Source organism: Gorilla gorilla, chromosome 5 (assembly GCF_029281585.2).
Source record: "Gorilla gorilla gorilla isolate KB3781 chromosome 5, NHGRI_mGorGor1-v2.1_pri, whole genome shotgun sequence".
Lineage (NCBI taxonomy): Eukaryota > Metazoa > Chordata > Mammalia > Primates > Hominidae > Gorilla > Gorilla gorilla.
This window is the reverse complement of record NC_073229.2, coordinates 131,146,773-131,158,390: the sequence shown is the minus strand read 5'-3', so window position 1 is coordinate 131,158,390 and position 11,618 is coordinate 131,146,773. Positions and strand designations below refer to the sequence as shown.

Genomic DNA, 11,618 nt, shown 5'->3' with positions numbered 1-11,618 from the left:
AATTAGTCGGGTGTGGTGGCAGGTGCCTGTAATCCCAGCTACTTGGGAGGCTGAGGAAGGAGAATTGCTTGAACCTGGGAGGCAGAGGTTGCAGTGAGCTGAGATGGTGCCATTGCACTCCAGCCTGGGAGACAGAGCGAGACACCTCAAACAACAACAACAACAACAAAGAATATTGAGAGAAAGTTTTTTCTTTTTTAAAAGTGGAGACAGGGTCTTGCTATGTTCCCAAGGCTGGTCTCAAACTCCTGGCTTCCAGTGCTCCTCCTTGCCTTGGCCTCCCAAAGCGCTGGGATTAGAGGCGTGAGTCACCATGCCTGGCCAAGTTTTTTCTTTTTTAACTCTGAGATCTACATACAAATATATGGTTCACAACAGAGAAGTCCTTATTCAACCGAGCTAATTAAATTCATATGTTCTCCTTTTATTGGCTGACTATTACAGAATACTTTTTCCTCAGAGTGACATCTTAAAACTATATTGAATAAGATGTCAGCCAGCATCTGCTTTAGATATTATTGAGTGGAATCTTGGAAAAAGTATGTTAACAGATTTAGAAAGGATTTCACGAAGTCTGAAAATGTGATCCTTGTTTCAAGTTCAATGTAACATTTCATTAAGTATACCATTGTGAGGCTGGGTGCGGTGGCTCATGCCTGTAATCCCAGCACTTTGGGAGGCCGAGGCGGGCAGATCATGAGGTCAGGTGTTCGAGACCATCCTGGCTAACATGGTGAAACCTCGTCTCTACTAAAAATACAAAAAAAAATTAGCCGGGTGTGATGGTGGCACACGCCTGTAGTCCCAGCTACTCGGTAGGCTGAGGCAAGAGAATTGCTTGAACCTGGGAGGCGGAGGTTGCAGTGACCTCAGATCGCACCCCGCACTCCAACCTGGATGACAGAGCGAGACTCCGTCTCAAAAAAAAAAAAAAAAGTATATGGGTATAAAATATACATATACTTTTCCACTCTTCCAATTTCATTATTTCCCAGCAAAGAATCATTCAGGGTCTGCCTGCAAATGGCAAATGATGTAGCACTTTTGTGGTCTGAAGACTCTTTTCTAGGAGGTAGAAGTGGGATTTCACTTCTGCTAGAACTTAATTACCCCAATTAGGCCTGGATTCTGCCTCCTGCACAGGGGTGGAAGGGGGGTCTTAGAAAGGTCCTACTTATGGGATGAGCCCACCCAGCTCAGGCCATTCTCTGAGGCAAACTCTGCCCACCGGAGGCTTTCCTCCCCCATAGCCTTTATAACTTGAGGCTCCGGAAGGAAGAACAAAATGTGGAAACTGATGCGATGCCAAGTGATTTCTCATGATTTTTTCTGCAGCTGGGTTCTTCATTTTTCTTCACTTTTACTGAAACATTTTTTGTGTGTACCATCTGGACTGAGAGAATTTGGTCTCACAGTTGTCATAGATGGATGAATTGAGGCAAACTCAAATTTCTGCTTGAGAACTTGCCAGTGATGGGAGGAGGGCTCCTGATGAGGAGCAGGGTGATTCTGAGGCCTTGGGGGCTGGAGAGAGTTCCTTTGCACATATTTGCTTTGTGGGAGTTGGGGAGGTAAAGGCCACAGAATATATTGACTTATTAACTTATTTAAATTACTTTATTTGTGAATGAGTGATGGTACAAGCTAACGTAATGAAAAATGCATCTCATTCTCGTGTGCCCTGGCCACCCAGTTTCTCTTCTCAGTGGCCAAGACAATTTCTTGTGTATCTCTTTGGAAATACTTTCTCTGTCAGGTTTTTGTTTTTTATTCTTAAAATTTATTATTTATTTATTTTTTGAGACACAGTCTCGTTCTTTGCCCAGGCCAGAGTGCAGTGGTACCACCTTAGCTCATTGCAGCCTCAAACTCCTGGGCTCAAGTAATCCTTCTGCCTCAGCCGCCCAAAGTGCTGGGATTACAGGTGTGAGCCATCCTCGGCCAGTTTTGGTTTTTTAAACACAAAGTACCGTGCTGTACACAGAGTTATGTATCTTGCTTTTTTTCACTTAAGAATTTATCTTGGATTTTCCCCTGTAGTATAGATTATGTTCCTTTACTCTTTTTAATGACTTCATAATATTTCATGATATGACAGTGCTGCAACAAATCCCTGAACATACATTATTCTGCATTTGTAGAAATTTATCTGTAGGTTAAATTCTTTTTTTTTTTTTTGTCACCCAGGCTGGAGTGCAGTGGCATGATCTTGGTCCACTGCAACCTCTGCCTCCTGGGTTCAAGCAATTCTCCTGTCTCAGCCTCCCAAGTAGCTGGGATTACAGGCATGTGCCACCATGCCTGGCTAATTTTTGTATTTTTAGTAGAGACAACGTTTCACCATGTTGGCCAGGCTGGTCTCAAACTCCTGACCTCAGGTGATCTGCCCGACTCAGCCTCCCAAAGTGCTAGGATTACAGGCATGAGCCACTGTGCTCGGCCAGGTTAAATTCTTAAAATAAGGAGAATGTGCATTTTTAATACTGAGAGATGTCAAATTCCTTTCCATAATCCCATCAGCATCGACGAGAAAGACTTTTCTTGCATCCTTGCCAATACAAGGGAGACACCAAATTTAAATTCTGGCAAAAGAGATTAAGAGTTGCTTCTTTCTTTTATTTCAAACACCCCAGGATGCTTAGAGGTAAGCATCCTATTATTCAATTTGCATCTGAAAACAGTCACAATTCTTTCTCTTTACATTTGTTTTCTGGTCTCAATGAGGGTTAAGAGAATTTGAGTGACTCTACAGGGGGAAAAAGGAAGTAACAGTCAAAGAAAATCATCGTGGTTTATTAGCTTTATAAGGATTCCAAAATGCAGGGCGTTTTACATTCAGCACAAGAGTTGTTTTTGTTTTCCTGACAGTGAGCGCGTAAGGTCCCAATGGCCAGCAGGGGGCAGCACGTCCACACAGAGAGTCCGGCTGGGACGCCGCCCACTGATTCAACATGCTGCAGCTACTGGACCTAGGACTTCATCAGTCAGAAATGCAAACTCACTTTGTTACCTTCACTGCCTTCTCATGATTGGCAGTGAAGAACCAAGCTCCACTGAAAGACCCGGATAAATGGAAATATTCCATTTATGCCAACCAAGTGCAGGGTGGCACAGAATTAAGAGGGAAAAGAGGGCCGGGCGCGGTGGCTCACACCAAAATCCCAGCATTTTGGGAGGCCAAGGCGGGCAGATCACAAGGTGAGGAGTTCCAGACCAGCCTGACCAACATGGTGAAACCCCGTCTCTACTAAAAATACAAAAATTAGCCGGGCGTAGTGGCGCGCGCCTGTAGTCCCAGCTACTCAGGAGGCTGAGGCAGGAGAATCACTTGAACCCGGAAGGCGAAGGTTGCAATGAGCCGAGATCACGCCACTGCACTACAGCCTGGGTGACAGAGTAAGACTCCATCTCACAAAAAAAAAAAAAAAAAAAGAGTATTATGAACACAACTAAGAATTGCATCATGTTGTAGAACAGAATTTAAATTAAATATTTGATTATTCCAGCCATTATTTGTGCTACAAAGCACAGATGGAACACCTTTATTGGATTCACATTATATTTCATACCTATTTTGCCAAAAGTGCTAAAAATGTCAAATAATTAACCCCTGTGTCTTCTGTTCCTCTAGAAACAGGATTTATTATTTTATCTTAAAAAGCAAATTAACCTGTTTCCTTAATATTAGTCCATTCAACCAGCAAATACTGATTGCGTGCCAGGTGCAGTGGATATTGGGTAGACAAGACATAGCCTCTTGGGAGGCTAAGGCAGGAGAATGGCTTGAACCAGGGAGGTGAAGGTTGCAATGAGCCACTGCACTCCGTCCTGAGTGATGGAGTGAGGCCGTGTCTACAAAAAAAAAAAAAAAAAGAGAAATTGGTGCTGCAGGATTCAAATCCAGATTTGACCCCAGAATCCACTATGTGCTATGCCAGTCTGGTCTCAGGTCTGCCCTTAGAAATTGTAGGCATTGTCCGGGCATGGTGGCTCATGCATGCAATCCCAGCACTTTGGGAGACTGAGGCGGGCAGATCACCTGAGGCCAGGAGTTCGAGACCAGCCTGGCCAACATGGTGAAACCCCGTCTCTACTAAAAATATATAAAAATTAGCCAGGCATGGTGGCAGGCACCTGTAATCCCAGCTACTCGGGAGGCTGAGGCAGGAGAATCGCTTGAACCCGGGAGGCAGAGGTTGCAGTGAGCCGAGATCGCGCCATTGCACTCCAGCCTGGGACACAAGAGCAAGACTTCGTCTCCAAAAAAAAAAAAAAAAAAAAGAAATTGTAAGCATTGCTCCTCCCTCAGTATTCTCAGAAGAGAACCAGCATCAAATGAGAGTTTTTCATACTATCTCATGAAAGCTATGAAAACTGAAAGTTATAACTTTCCACACATACATCAATTTATGCAATCAATCTGTTTCAAAATCATTCTATACCACACTTTCTCTATAAAATGGAAATTGGCCATGTGTCTCAACAAAAAGTTCGGGATAACTGGTAAGAGTCTCAATTTGTTAGTGGCGTGAGTTATTATTGGCTAAGGTTTTTTTTTTTTGAGACAGAGTCTTGCTCTGTCGTCCAGGCTGGAGTGCAGTGTCGCGATCTTGGGTCACTGCAACCTCCGCCTCCTGGGTTCAAGTGATTCTCCTGCCTCAGCCTCCTGAGTAGCTGGGACTACAGGCGTGTGCCACCATGCCCAGGTAATTTTTTGTATTTTTAGTAGAGACGGGGTTTCATCGTGTTAGCCAGGATGGTCTCGATCTCCTGACCATGTGATCTGCCTGCCTCGGCCTCCCAAAGTGCTGGGATTATAGGCGTGAGCCACTGCACCCAGCCGTGGCTCAGGTTTTATTAGCAAACAAACTATGAAAAACCAGGAGAAGTGGATAAAGAATAAGAAGAAAGAATCACAAACCAAAAGAACTGCAAAGGAAAAATCAGGCAGTTTTCTTGAGTTTCTAGCTGCACAGGAAAAGGGTAGGGTGGAGACCTGTAAAGAGAAGTATCTTACCTGTGTTGGGCCTCCAGTTGTCAAAGTCCTGGGCAACACCCCGGGTAGGATGCCCAGGGGGAACTCCTGGGCAGAGGTGAAGGGCTTTGCTACGTGAATTATCCAGTCTCATTAGCTGGTGATGAAATGGTTCACAAAGCACAGATCCTGAGTGCCTTGCCAGTTTTGGGAATTATTTGGAGACTGATATTCTTTCGCGTATCACACAGTGGCAGAGAAGGTAATTACCTTCTGGTTGCTGGCACCTTCAGTGGAAGAGCAAATATTAAGTGAGAGCTACTACTCTGAGGCAGGCAGTATTCTAACACTTATATATACAATAACTCTTTAATAACTAATTAGTAATGATGTTATTATCTCCATTTTATAGATGAAGGAACTGAGGCTTTTTGTCTCCAGCAAAATTAGCAGAGCCACGGTTTGAACTCTGGCAGTCTGTCTTTAGGGGCTGTCTTATCCTAGGAATACCACCAGTTAGTTCAACAAGCAGCTTGTGGAGGACATAGTATGTTCCTTGCCTTGGAACCCGGCACTCCTGAGTCACAAACAGTCCATTTTTTTCACCCGGAAAAGGAATGGAGAAGCTGGGCCAGACTATTTCTTTTTTCTTTTTTTTTGAGACAGAGTTTTGCTCTTGTTGCCCAGGCTGGAATGCAATGGCCTGATCTCTGCTCACTGCAACCTCCACCTCTCAGGTTCAAGCTATTCTCCTGCCTCAGCCTCCCAAGTAGCTGGGATTGCAGGTATGAGCAACCATGCATGGCTAATTTTGGATTTTTAGTAGAGACTAAATTTTAGTAGAGACTAGATTTTAGGTTTCACCATGTTGGTCAGGTTGGTCTGGAACTCCTGACCTCAGGTGATCAGCCCTCCTCAGCCTCCTAAAGTGCTGGGATTACGGGTGTGAGCCACCACGCCCGGCCAAAGTATTTCTATATAATGTGGTACACTGTTAAACAGGAAAGTCCACTGGTGCTCGACAGAAATTCTTGTGTTCCCAAGCACATCTTAAACGTGCTTGGAAAGTTACTGAGCTAAAGTGACTGACCTTGAAGGCACAAACCGATTCCGTCACTATTCAGTCAACAGACCTACTGCAGATTTCATTGTCACTTTGCTTCCCTGAAACTTACTTTGTTTTAATGAGACTGCCACGCAAAAGTGAAATTTAAACAAATTTAGAATCTTACTACTCTGTGTTTTACTTTAAAGACCGAAAAATGCTTGGGCTAAACCTTAAATAAAAGGATTAAGTCTTGCAATTAAAAATTGAACCAAAAGTACTAACGAGAGTGTTCTGCAAAACTGAAATTTAAACAAATTTACAACCATACTAGGTTTAGTCTCTGCTGTTTGCTTTAAAGACTGAAAAACACTTGGGCTAAACCTTCAATAAAAAGATTAAGTCTTGCAATTAAAATTTAAACTCAAAATACTCCACCAGTAAAATTACTTCGACTTTTGTTGTATGCTTGAAAGTTTTCACAATAAGATGGATAGGAAAAAAGTATTCCACCAAAATCTAAAGAGTGATGACGAATCTCCTCTTTGTGCCAGTTCATTAAATTGCCTAATGGCAACTACGGATAAGTAAATGCCTTTATCTCGAACGGTTCTGCTCTTTAAACGAATGACGGGCAACAGAGACCGAAAAAGTGTATCCCCAGGAATTCGAGAGGGACGGTGAATTGTAGTGGGACCGCCAGGAGGGGAGGTTCCTGCCCCCGAGTAGAACCTGGGAGCAGAGCCGCTCGGGGAGGGCGGTGGGGGCTTCAGGGCCGCGGAGGGGGTCCCCTCAGGGTGGGCCCTCTCCTCCTCGCCCGCCGCAGGCAGGAGCGCGGGGGACCGAAACCCTGTAGTTTGCAGCGTCAGGCAGCGGGTCCGCGCCCAGCGAGCGGCTCCCCAGCTCCTGGGAGTATGCGGACCCGGGACGCCCCCGTGAGCTCACTGCGCCTGGCTGACACGAGGCGCTCACAGAACAAAGCAAGGGCTTCGGGGAGGGCGCGGCCGCGAGGCCGAGCGCGCAGATCGCTCCGGACCCGGACACCGCCTGCGAGCAGCGCCGACCAGCCGGGAAGGGTTCGCGCTAGGCGGCGCCCGGGTCCCGTCGGCCAGGGTGAGCGTCCGGCCCGCGTCCGCGCCACGCCCGCCGCGTTCCCCTTTCCTCTGCGGCGGGCCGAGAGATAATCCTGCCCGAGGGGTCCCGGCGCCCGCCCTCCACGCGGTCGCACTGGAATTCGCGGCCCCTCTCGGGTCCCCGGGGCGCATTTTGCAGTCTGGGTGGCAACGCACTTGCTCCAGGACCGGCGGCTACCCCGCCGCAGCGGAGGCGCGGACTTTTCTTTTGGGGGGTAAGATGGCAGGTCCCGGGAAACAAAGGAAACTTGGGCCCGGCCCCCAGCGCGGCGTGTGTGGCTCGCGTGTGTGCCCCGGGTCCTGTGTAGGAGTCGCTGGGCGCCTGTGCCAGCCTGCCCGCAGCCCGCAGCCGGCGCGGGGAAACCAGCCGGGTACCAGCAGCCGGCGGCGCCCGCCCACCTGCAGCGGCGCCCGCCCGGGGGGCTCCCGGCCCTCGAGGGCCGGAGCGGCCGTGGCGGTGGCGGTGGCGGTGGCGGTGGCGGCGGCGGCGGCGGCGGCGGGGGCGCTGGGGAACCCGGAGCGGGGCGGGGAAGGCGGGGAGGCGGCGGGCGGCGGGCGGCGGGCGGCGGCGGAGGGGAGCCGGGGTGGGCGGGCGGCGCCACGTCACGGCTATTGTGGCTTTCCTGGTATATAAGGTCTCGCCGGCTCGCCGCGCTCCCCACCTTGCCTGCGCCCGCCCGGAGCCAGCGGTTCTCCAAGCACCCAGCATCCTGCTAGACGCGCCGCGCACCGACGGAGGGGACATGGGCAGAGCAATGGTGGCCAGGCTTGGGCTGGGGCTGCTGCTGCTGGCACTGCTCCTACCCACGCAGGTGAGGCCCTGGCGCCCGGCGGGGCTCGAGGGCCGTTCCCGGGGTGGGGGCAGGGGAGATGGACCCGGTCCCGGGGGACCGTCCTGCGCTCCTACCTCGGGCCACGGACAGGGACCGGGAGAGAATCTTGCTTAGCTGACCAGGGGAGAGGGCCATGTGGACCCCATTTTTCCATTCCCTTGCGTGCTGCCCCCTCCCCTCCCACGGCCCTGGGAACAATGCAGCTCCGCGTGCGGGCTGAGAGGACCCTGCCCCACACCAGGTTCCACGCTGTCCCTTCCCAGGCAGCCAGGTGCCTACTTCCCACTTTCACCCAGAGGCCCGAGGTGCCTGCAGGGATTAGCGCCTGGAGAGCTCGGGCTCCCTGGGGACGTCGTCCCTGGGTCCCTGAGGACCCGCTTCCCCCTAGGAGTGTCTTCGCGCTCCCCGCGCTCTACACAAAGAGAGGCAACGGTCCCTTTCGGGGAGGGCGGCTCACGCCCATCCTCCACCCTCGGAGTTGGTGTATCCTCCACCTCGGATTGGGTATCCCGGAGAAGCTACGGCTATCTGGCCCTTTTTAAACAAACCCCGGTTCCGGGCTGAAGCCGAGGCGGGGACCCTCTCCTGACGCTGCGCTCTCTGCGAGGCAACCTTTCACGTCCATCGCTTGTCATCTTAGGATCCCCATGTTATTTTAGCCCAGATTGGCTAGTTCTGGGGAGGCAGCATGGTGGGACGATTCTGTCCCGAGTCCCCGCCAGGCTTTGTCCGGGTCGCCGCTACCAGCGCGGTCTCCCTAGACCCTCCATCCGGGGAACCTCGCCCCGGGTGCGGGTACCGGGGGCCGCGCAGCGCTGCCGCGAGGGTGTATGGATGCACCTCGCCGGCGAGAGAGACCGGGGGCTGGGCCTGGGAGACCCTAGCGGGGGCGGGGGCGAAGAAGGTACGTTTGTTTGGGTCAGTTCGGGTTTGGAGGATGGGAGTGACGGCTCTCCAGCGCCTTCGATTGGGGTTAATCGAGGACTGTCTCTGGGGCTTCTCCCCCAAAGTTGGGCGCGCTGCGTCCTCCGTCCCCAGACATCGAAAGTCCGGGCTCACCTGGGAGTGCAGCCTGAGTGTGGAACGCGCTTCCCCACCGCTGGCGGGGTAACCGTACCCTATTGTCTTCCTCCCAGTCCGCTGCGCTCCCGAGCCTTCCTCAATTCTTTGGGGGAGGGGCGCGGCTGCGAGAAACCGGCCCCCTCCACTCCCCGCCCCATCTTCTCTCCGACCAGATTTTTTTCCTCCAACATTGTAAGTGAGAAGTTTTAATAATGCGAATAAATCTAGCTTGGGAGAGAAAATTTTGTTTAGTGTCAGTTTAATAAACATAATTTTTTTGTTGGTGTAGAGGATCTTTAGATCCTCAGATTGATACACCAGGTTTTAAAAAGAAAACATCACCTGCTGCAGTAAAACTCATTGTATGAATAAAGAACAGGTTACTTTCAGGGATCCCAAACAAGGTGTCCAAAACAGGCACCCTGTTTTAAGTAAATTACCATATTAATGCTTTTCTTTATTGGGAGTGCTGTTTCCTGATGGGACACACTAAATCTTGCACACAGTAGGTGCCCGATAAATAAATTTGACTTGATCAAGATTTTTTTTGTTGTTGTCACTAATCTATTTTGGATAGGATTTGTACATTTCTTTAGTCAATATTTGTTTAATGACCTTATGGATTTTACAACAAAAGGAGCTGGTGCTGATGTAGGAGGGCTTTATCTTTGGATTAATAGGCAGCCAAATGTACACGGGGCCCAGACTCTTGCCTGGTGCCACGTCCTCCCTCCAGCCTGTAATCAGAAGCCCTTGTAAACCCTCCCTTGCAGTGAGGGCTGAAAACTCCGATCTGCCTTTGTTCCATGACAAAGGAGAGATTATCACGTGCCCTACTGGACTGTGCATTTCGTGGCTTGAAAAATCAGTGGTGAATGATGCCACTCAGACGCTGGGACACCGGGAGAACCTTGGTTCTTGGCCACAGCACTGAGCTTAGTGACCAGTGAGGCTGCTGCTGGTGAAACCTTAACACCATAACCTCTCGTTGTCTTTTGTGAAATCGTTCCGACTTAATGGTGTTTTCTTGAAGTCATTCTGCCTTAAAGGAAAAACTCATTTTCTTTTTCAATTTAACACAAATATTGTGGCCATTTTTTAGAAGAGTTATTATTTCAAATTTCAAGGGAGAAGATAAGACTGCATTTCCCCCTTAAGGAAAAGGCTAAGTTACCAAGGCTGTGTTAAATTGAGTATGTGAAAGTTACCTAGCAAATCCAGGATAGACAGTGACCCAATGAATTCTAGTTCCATAAGTCTCAGTTACAATATTTAAAAATCCCCATTTTTTTGTGCAACTTTAAAATCTCCCCCTTTCTGGGAAAATAGACCTTATTGCAATGCCATTAAGTCAATATAATCTTGGAAACTGAATTAGTTAACTTGGTCTTTTTTTCCTTTGCAAAGAAATAAAAACAGGAGTTATAGTTATTGAATAACTTTTTTGTTCTTGTTGCCACTTGGCATTTTTGAGGCATTTCTAGGTAGTTTGTTTTGAAACTAAAGAGAATGACCTTGGTGGGCTGAGCAAGAATTCAGAAGTTAATGATGTTGGGTAAGAGAACAATGGTAAGAGAGCAATCTAAGAATATATCACCTACTTTAATTTTATATGAGAGTACGTGGAGGTAGCTGTGATGTGGAAATGTATCCATGTAACTTTTTATGTATTTTAGATTTATTCCAGTGAAACAACAACTGGAACTTCAAGTAACTCCTCCCAGAGTACTTCCAACTCTGGGTTTGCCCCAAATCCAACTAATGCCACCACCAAGGCGGCTGGTGGTGCCCTGCAGTCAACAGCCAGTCTCTTCGTGGTCTCACTCTCTCTTCTGCATCTCTGCTCTTAAGAGACTCAGGCCAAGAAACGTCTTCTAAACTTCCCCATCTTCTAAACCCAATCCAAATGGCGTCTGGAAGTCCAATGTGGCAAGGAAAAACAGGTCTTCATCGAATCTACTAATTCCACACCTTTTATTGACACAGAAAATGTTGAGAATCCCAAATTTGATTGATTTGAAGAACATGTGAGAGGTTTGACTAGATGATGGATGCCAATATTAAATCTGCTGGAGTTTCATGTACCAGATGAAGGAGAGGCAACATCCAAAATAGTTAAGACATGATTTCCTTGAATGTGGCTTGAGAAATATGGACACTTAATACTACCTTGAAAATAAGAATAGAAATAAAGGATGTGATTGTGGAATGGAGATTCAGTTTTCGTTTGGTTCATTGATTCTATAAGGCCATAAAACAGGTAATATAAAAAGCTTCCATGATTCTATTTATATGTACATGAGAAGGAACTTCCAGGTGTTACTGTAATTCCTCAACGTATTGTTTCGACAGCACTAATTTAATGCCGATATACTCTAGATGAAGTTTTACATTGTTGAGCTATTGCTGTTCTCTTGGGAACTGAACTCACTTTCCTCCTGAGGCTTTGGATTTGACATTGCATTTGACCTTTTATGTAGTAATTGACATGTGCCAGGGCAATGATGAATGAGAATCTACCCCCAGATCCAAGTATCCTGAGCAACTCTTGATTATCCATATTGAGTCAA

At 48.2% G+C, this 11,618-nt stretch overlaps 1 protein-coding gene across 3 annotated transcripts; it reads left to right on the top strand.

The window, feature by feature from the left end:
- The first annotated feature begins 7,023 nt into the window (after nt 1-7,023).
- On the top strand, nt 7,024-11,263 carry CD24 (CD24 molecule). 3 transcript variants are annotated; one of them, XM_031011924.3, is made up of 3 exons: nt 7,024-7,133; nt 7,789-7,965; nt 10,725-11,263. In XM_031011924.3, exons 2-3 carry the CDS (start codon nt 7,897-7,899, stop codon nt 10,896-10,898), a joined length of 243 nt encoding a protein of 80 aa, XP_030867784.1. In that variant the 5' UTR covers nt 7,024-7,133; nt 7,789-7,896; the 3' UTR covers nt 10,899-11,263. The 3 variants fall into 3 exon arrangements, with proteins under 3 accessions (XP_030867784.1, XP_030867783.1, XP_030867785.1); XM_031011923.3 differs by lacking the exon at nt 7,024-7,133 and adding an exon at nt 7,260-7,368; XM_031011925.3 differs by lacking the exons at nt 7,024-7,133; nt 7,789-7,965 and adding an exon at nt 7,972-8,890.
- Nucleotides 11,264-11,618: the final 355 nt, after the last annotated feature.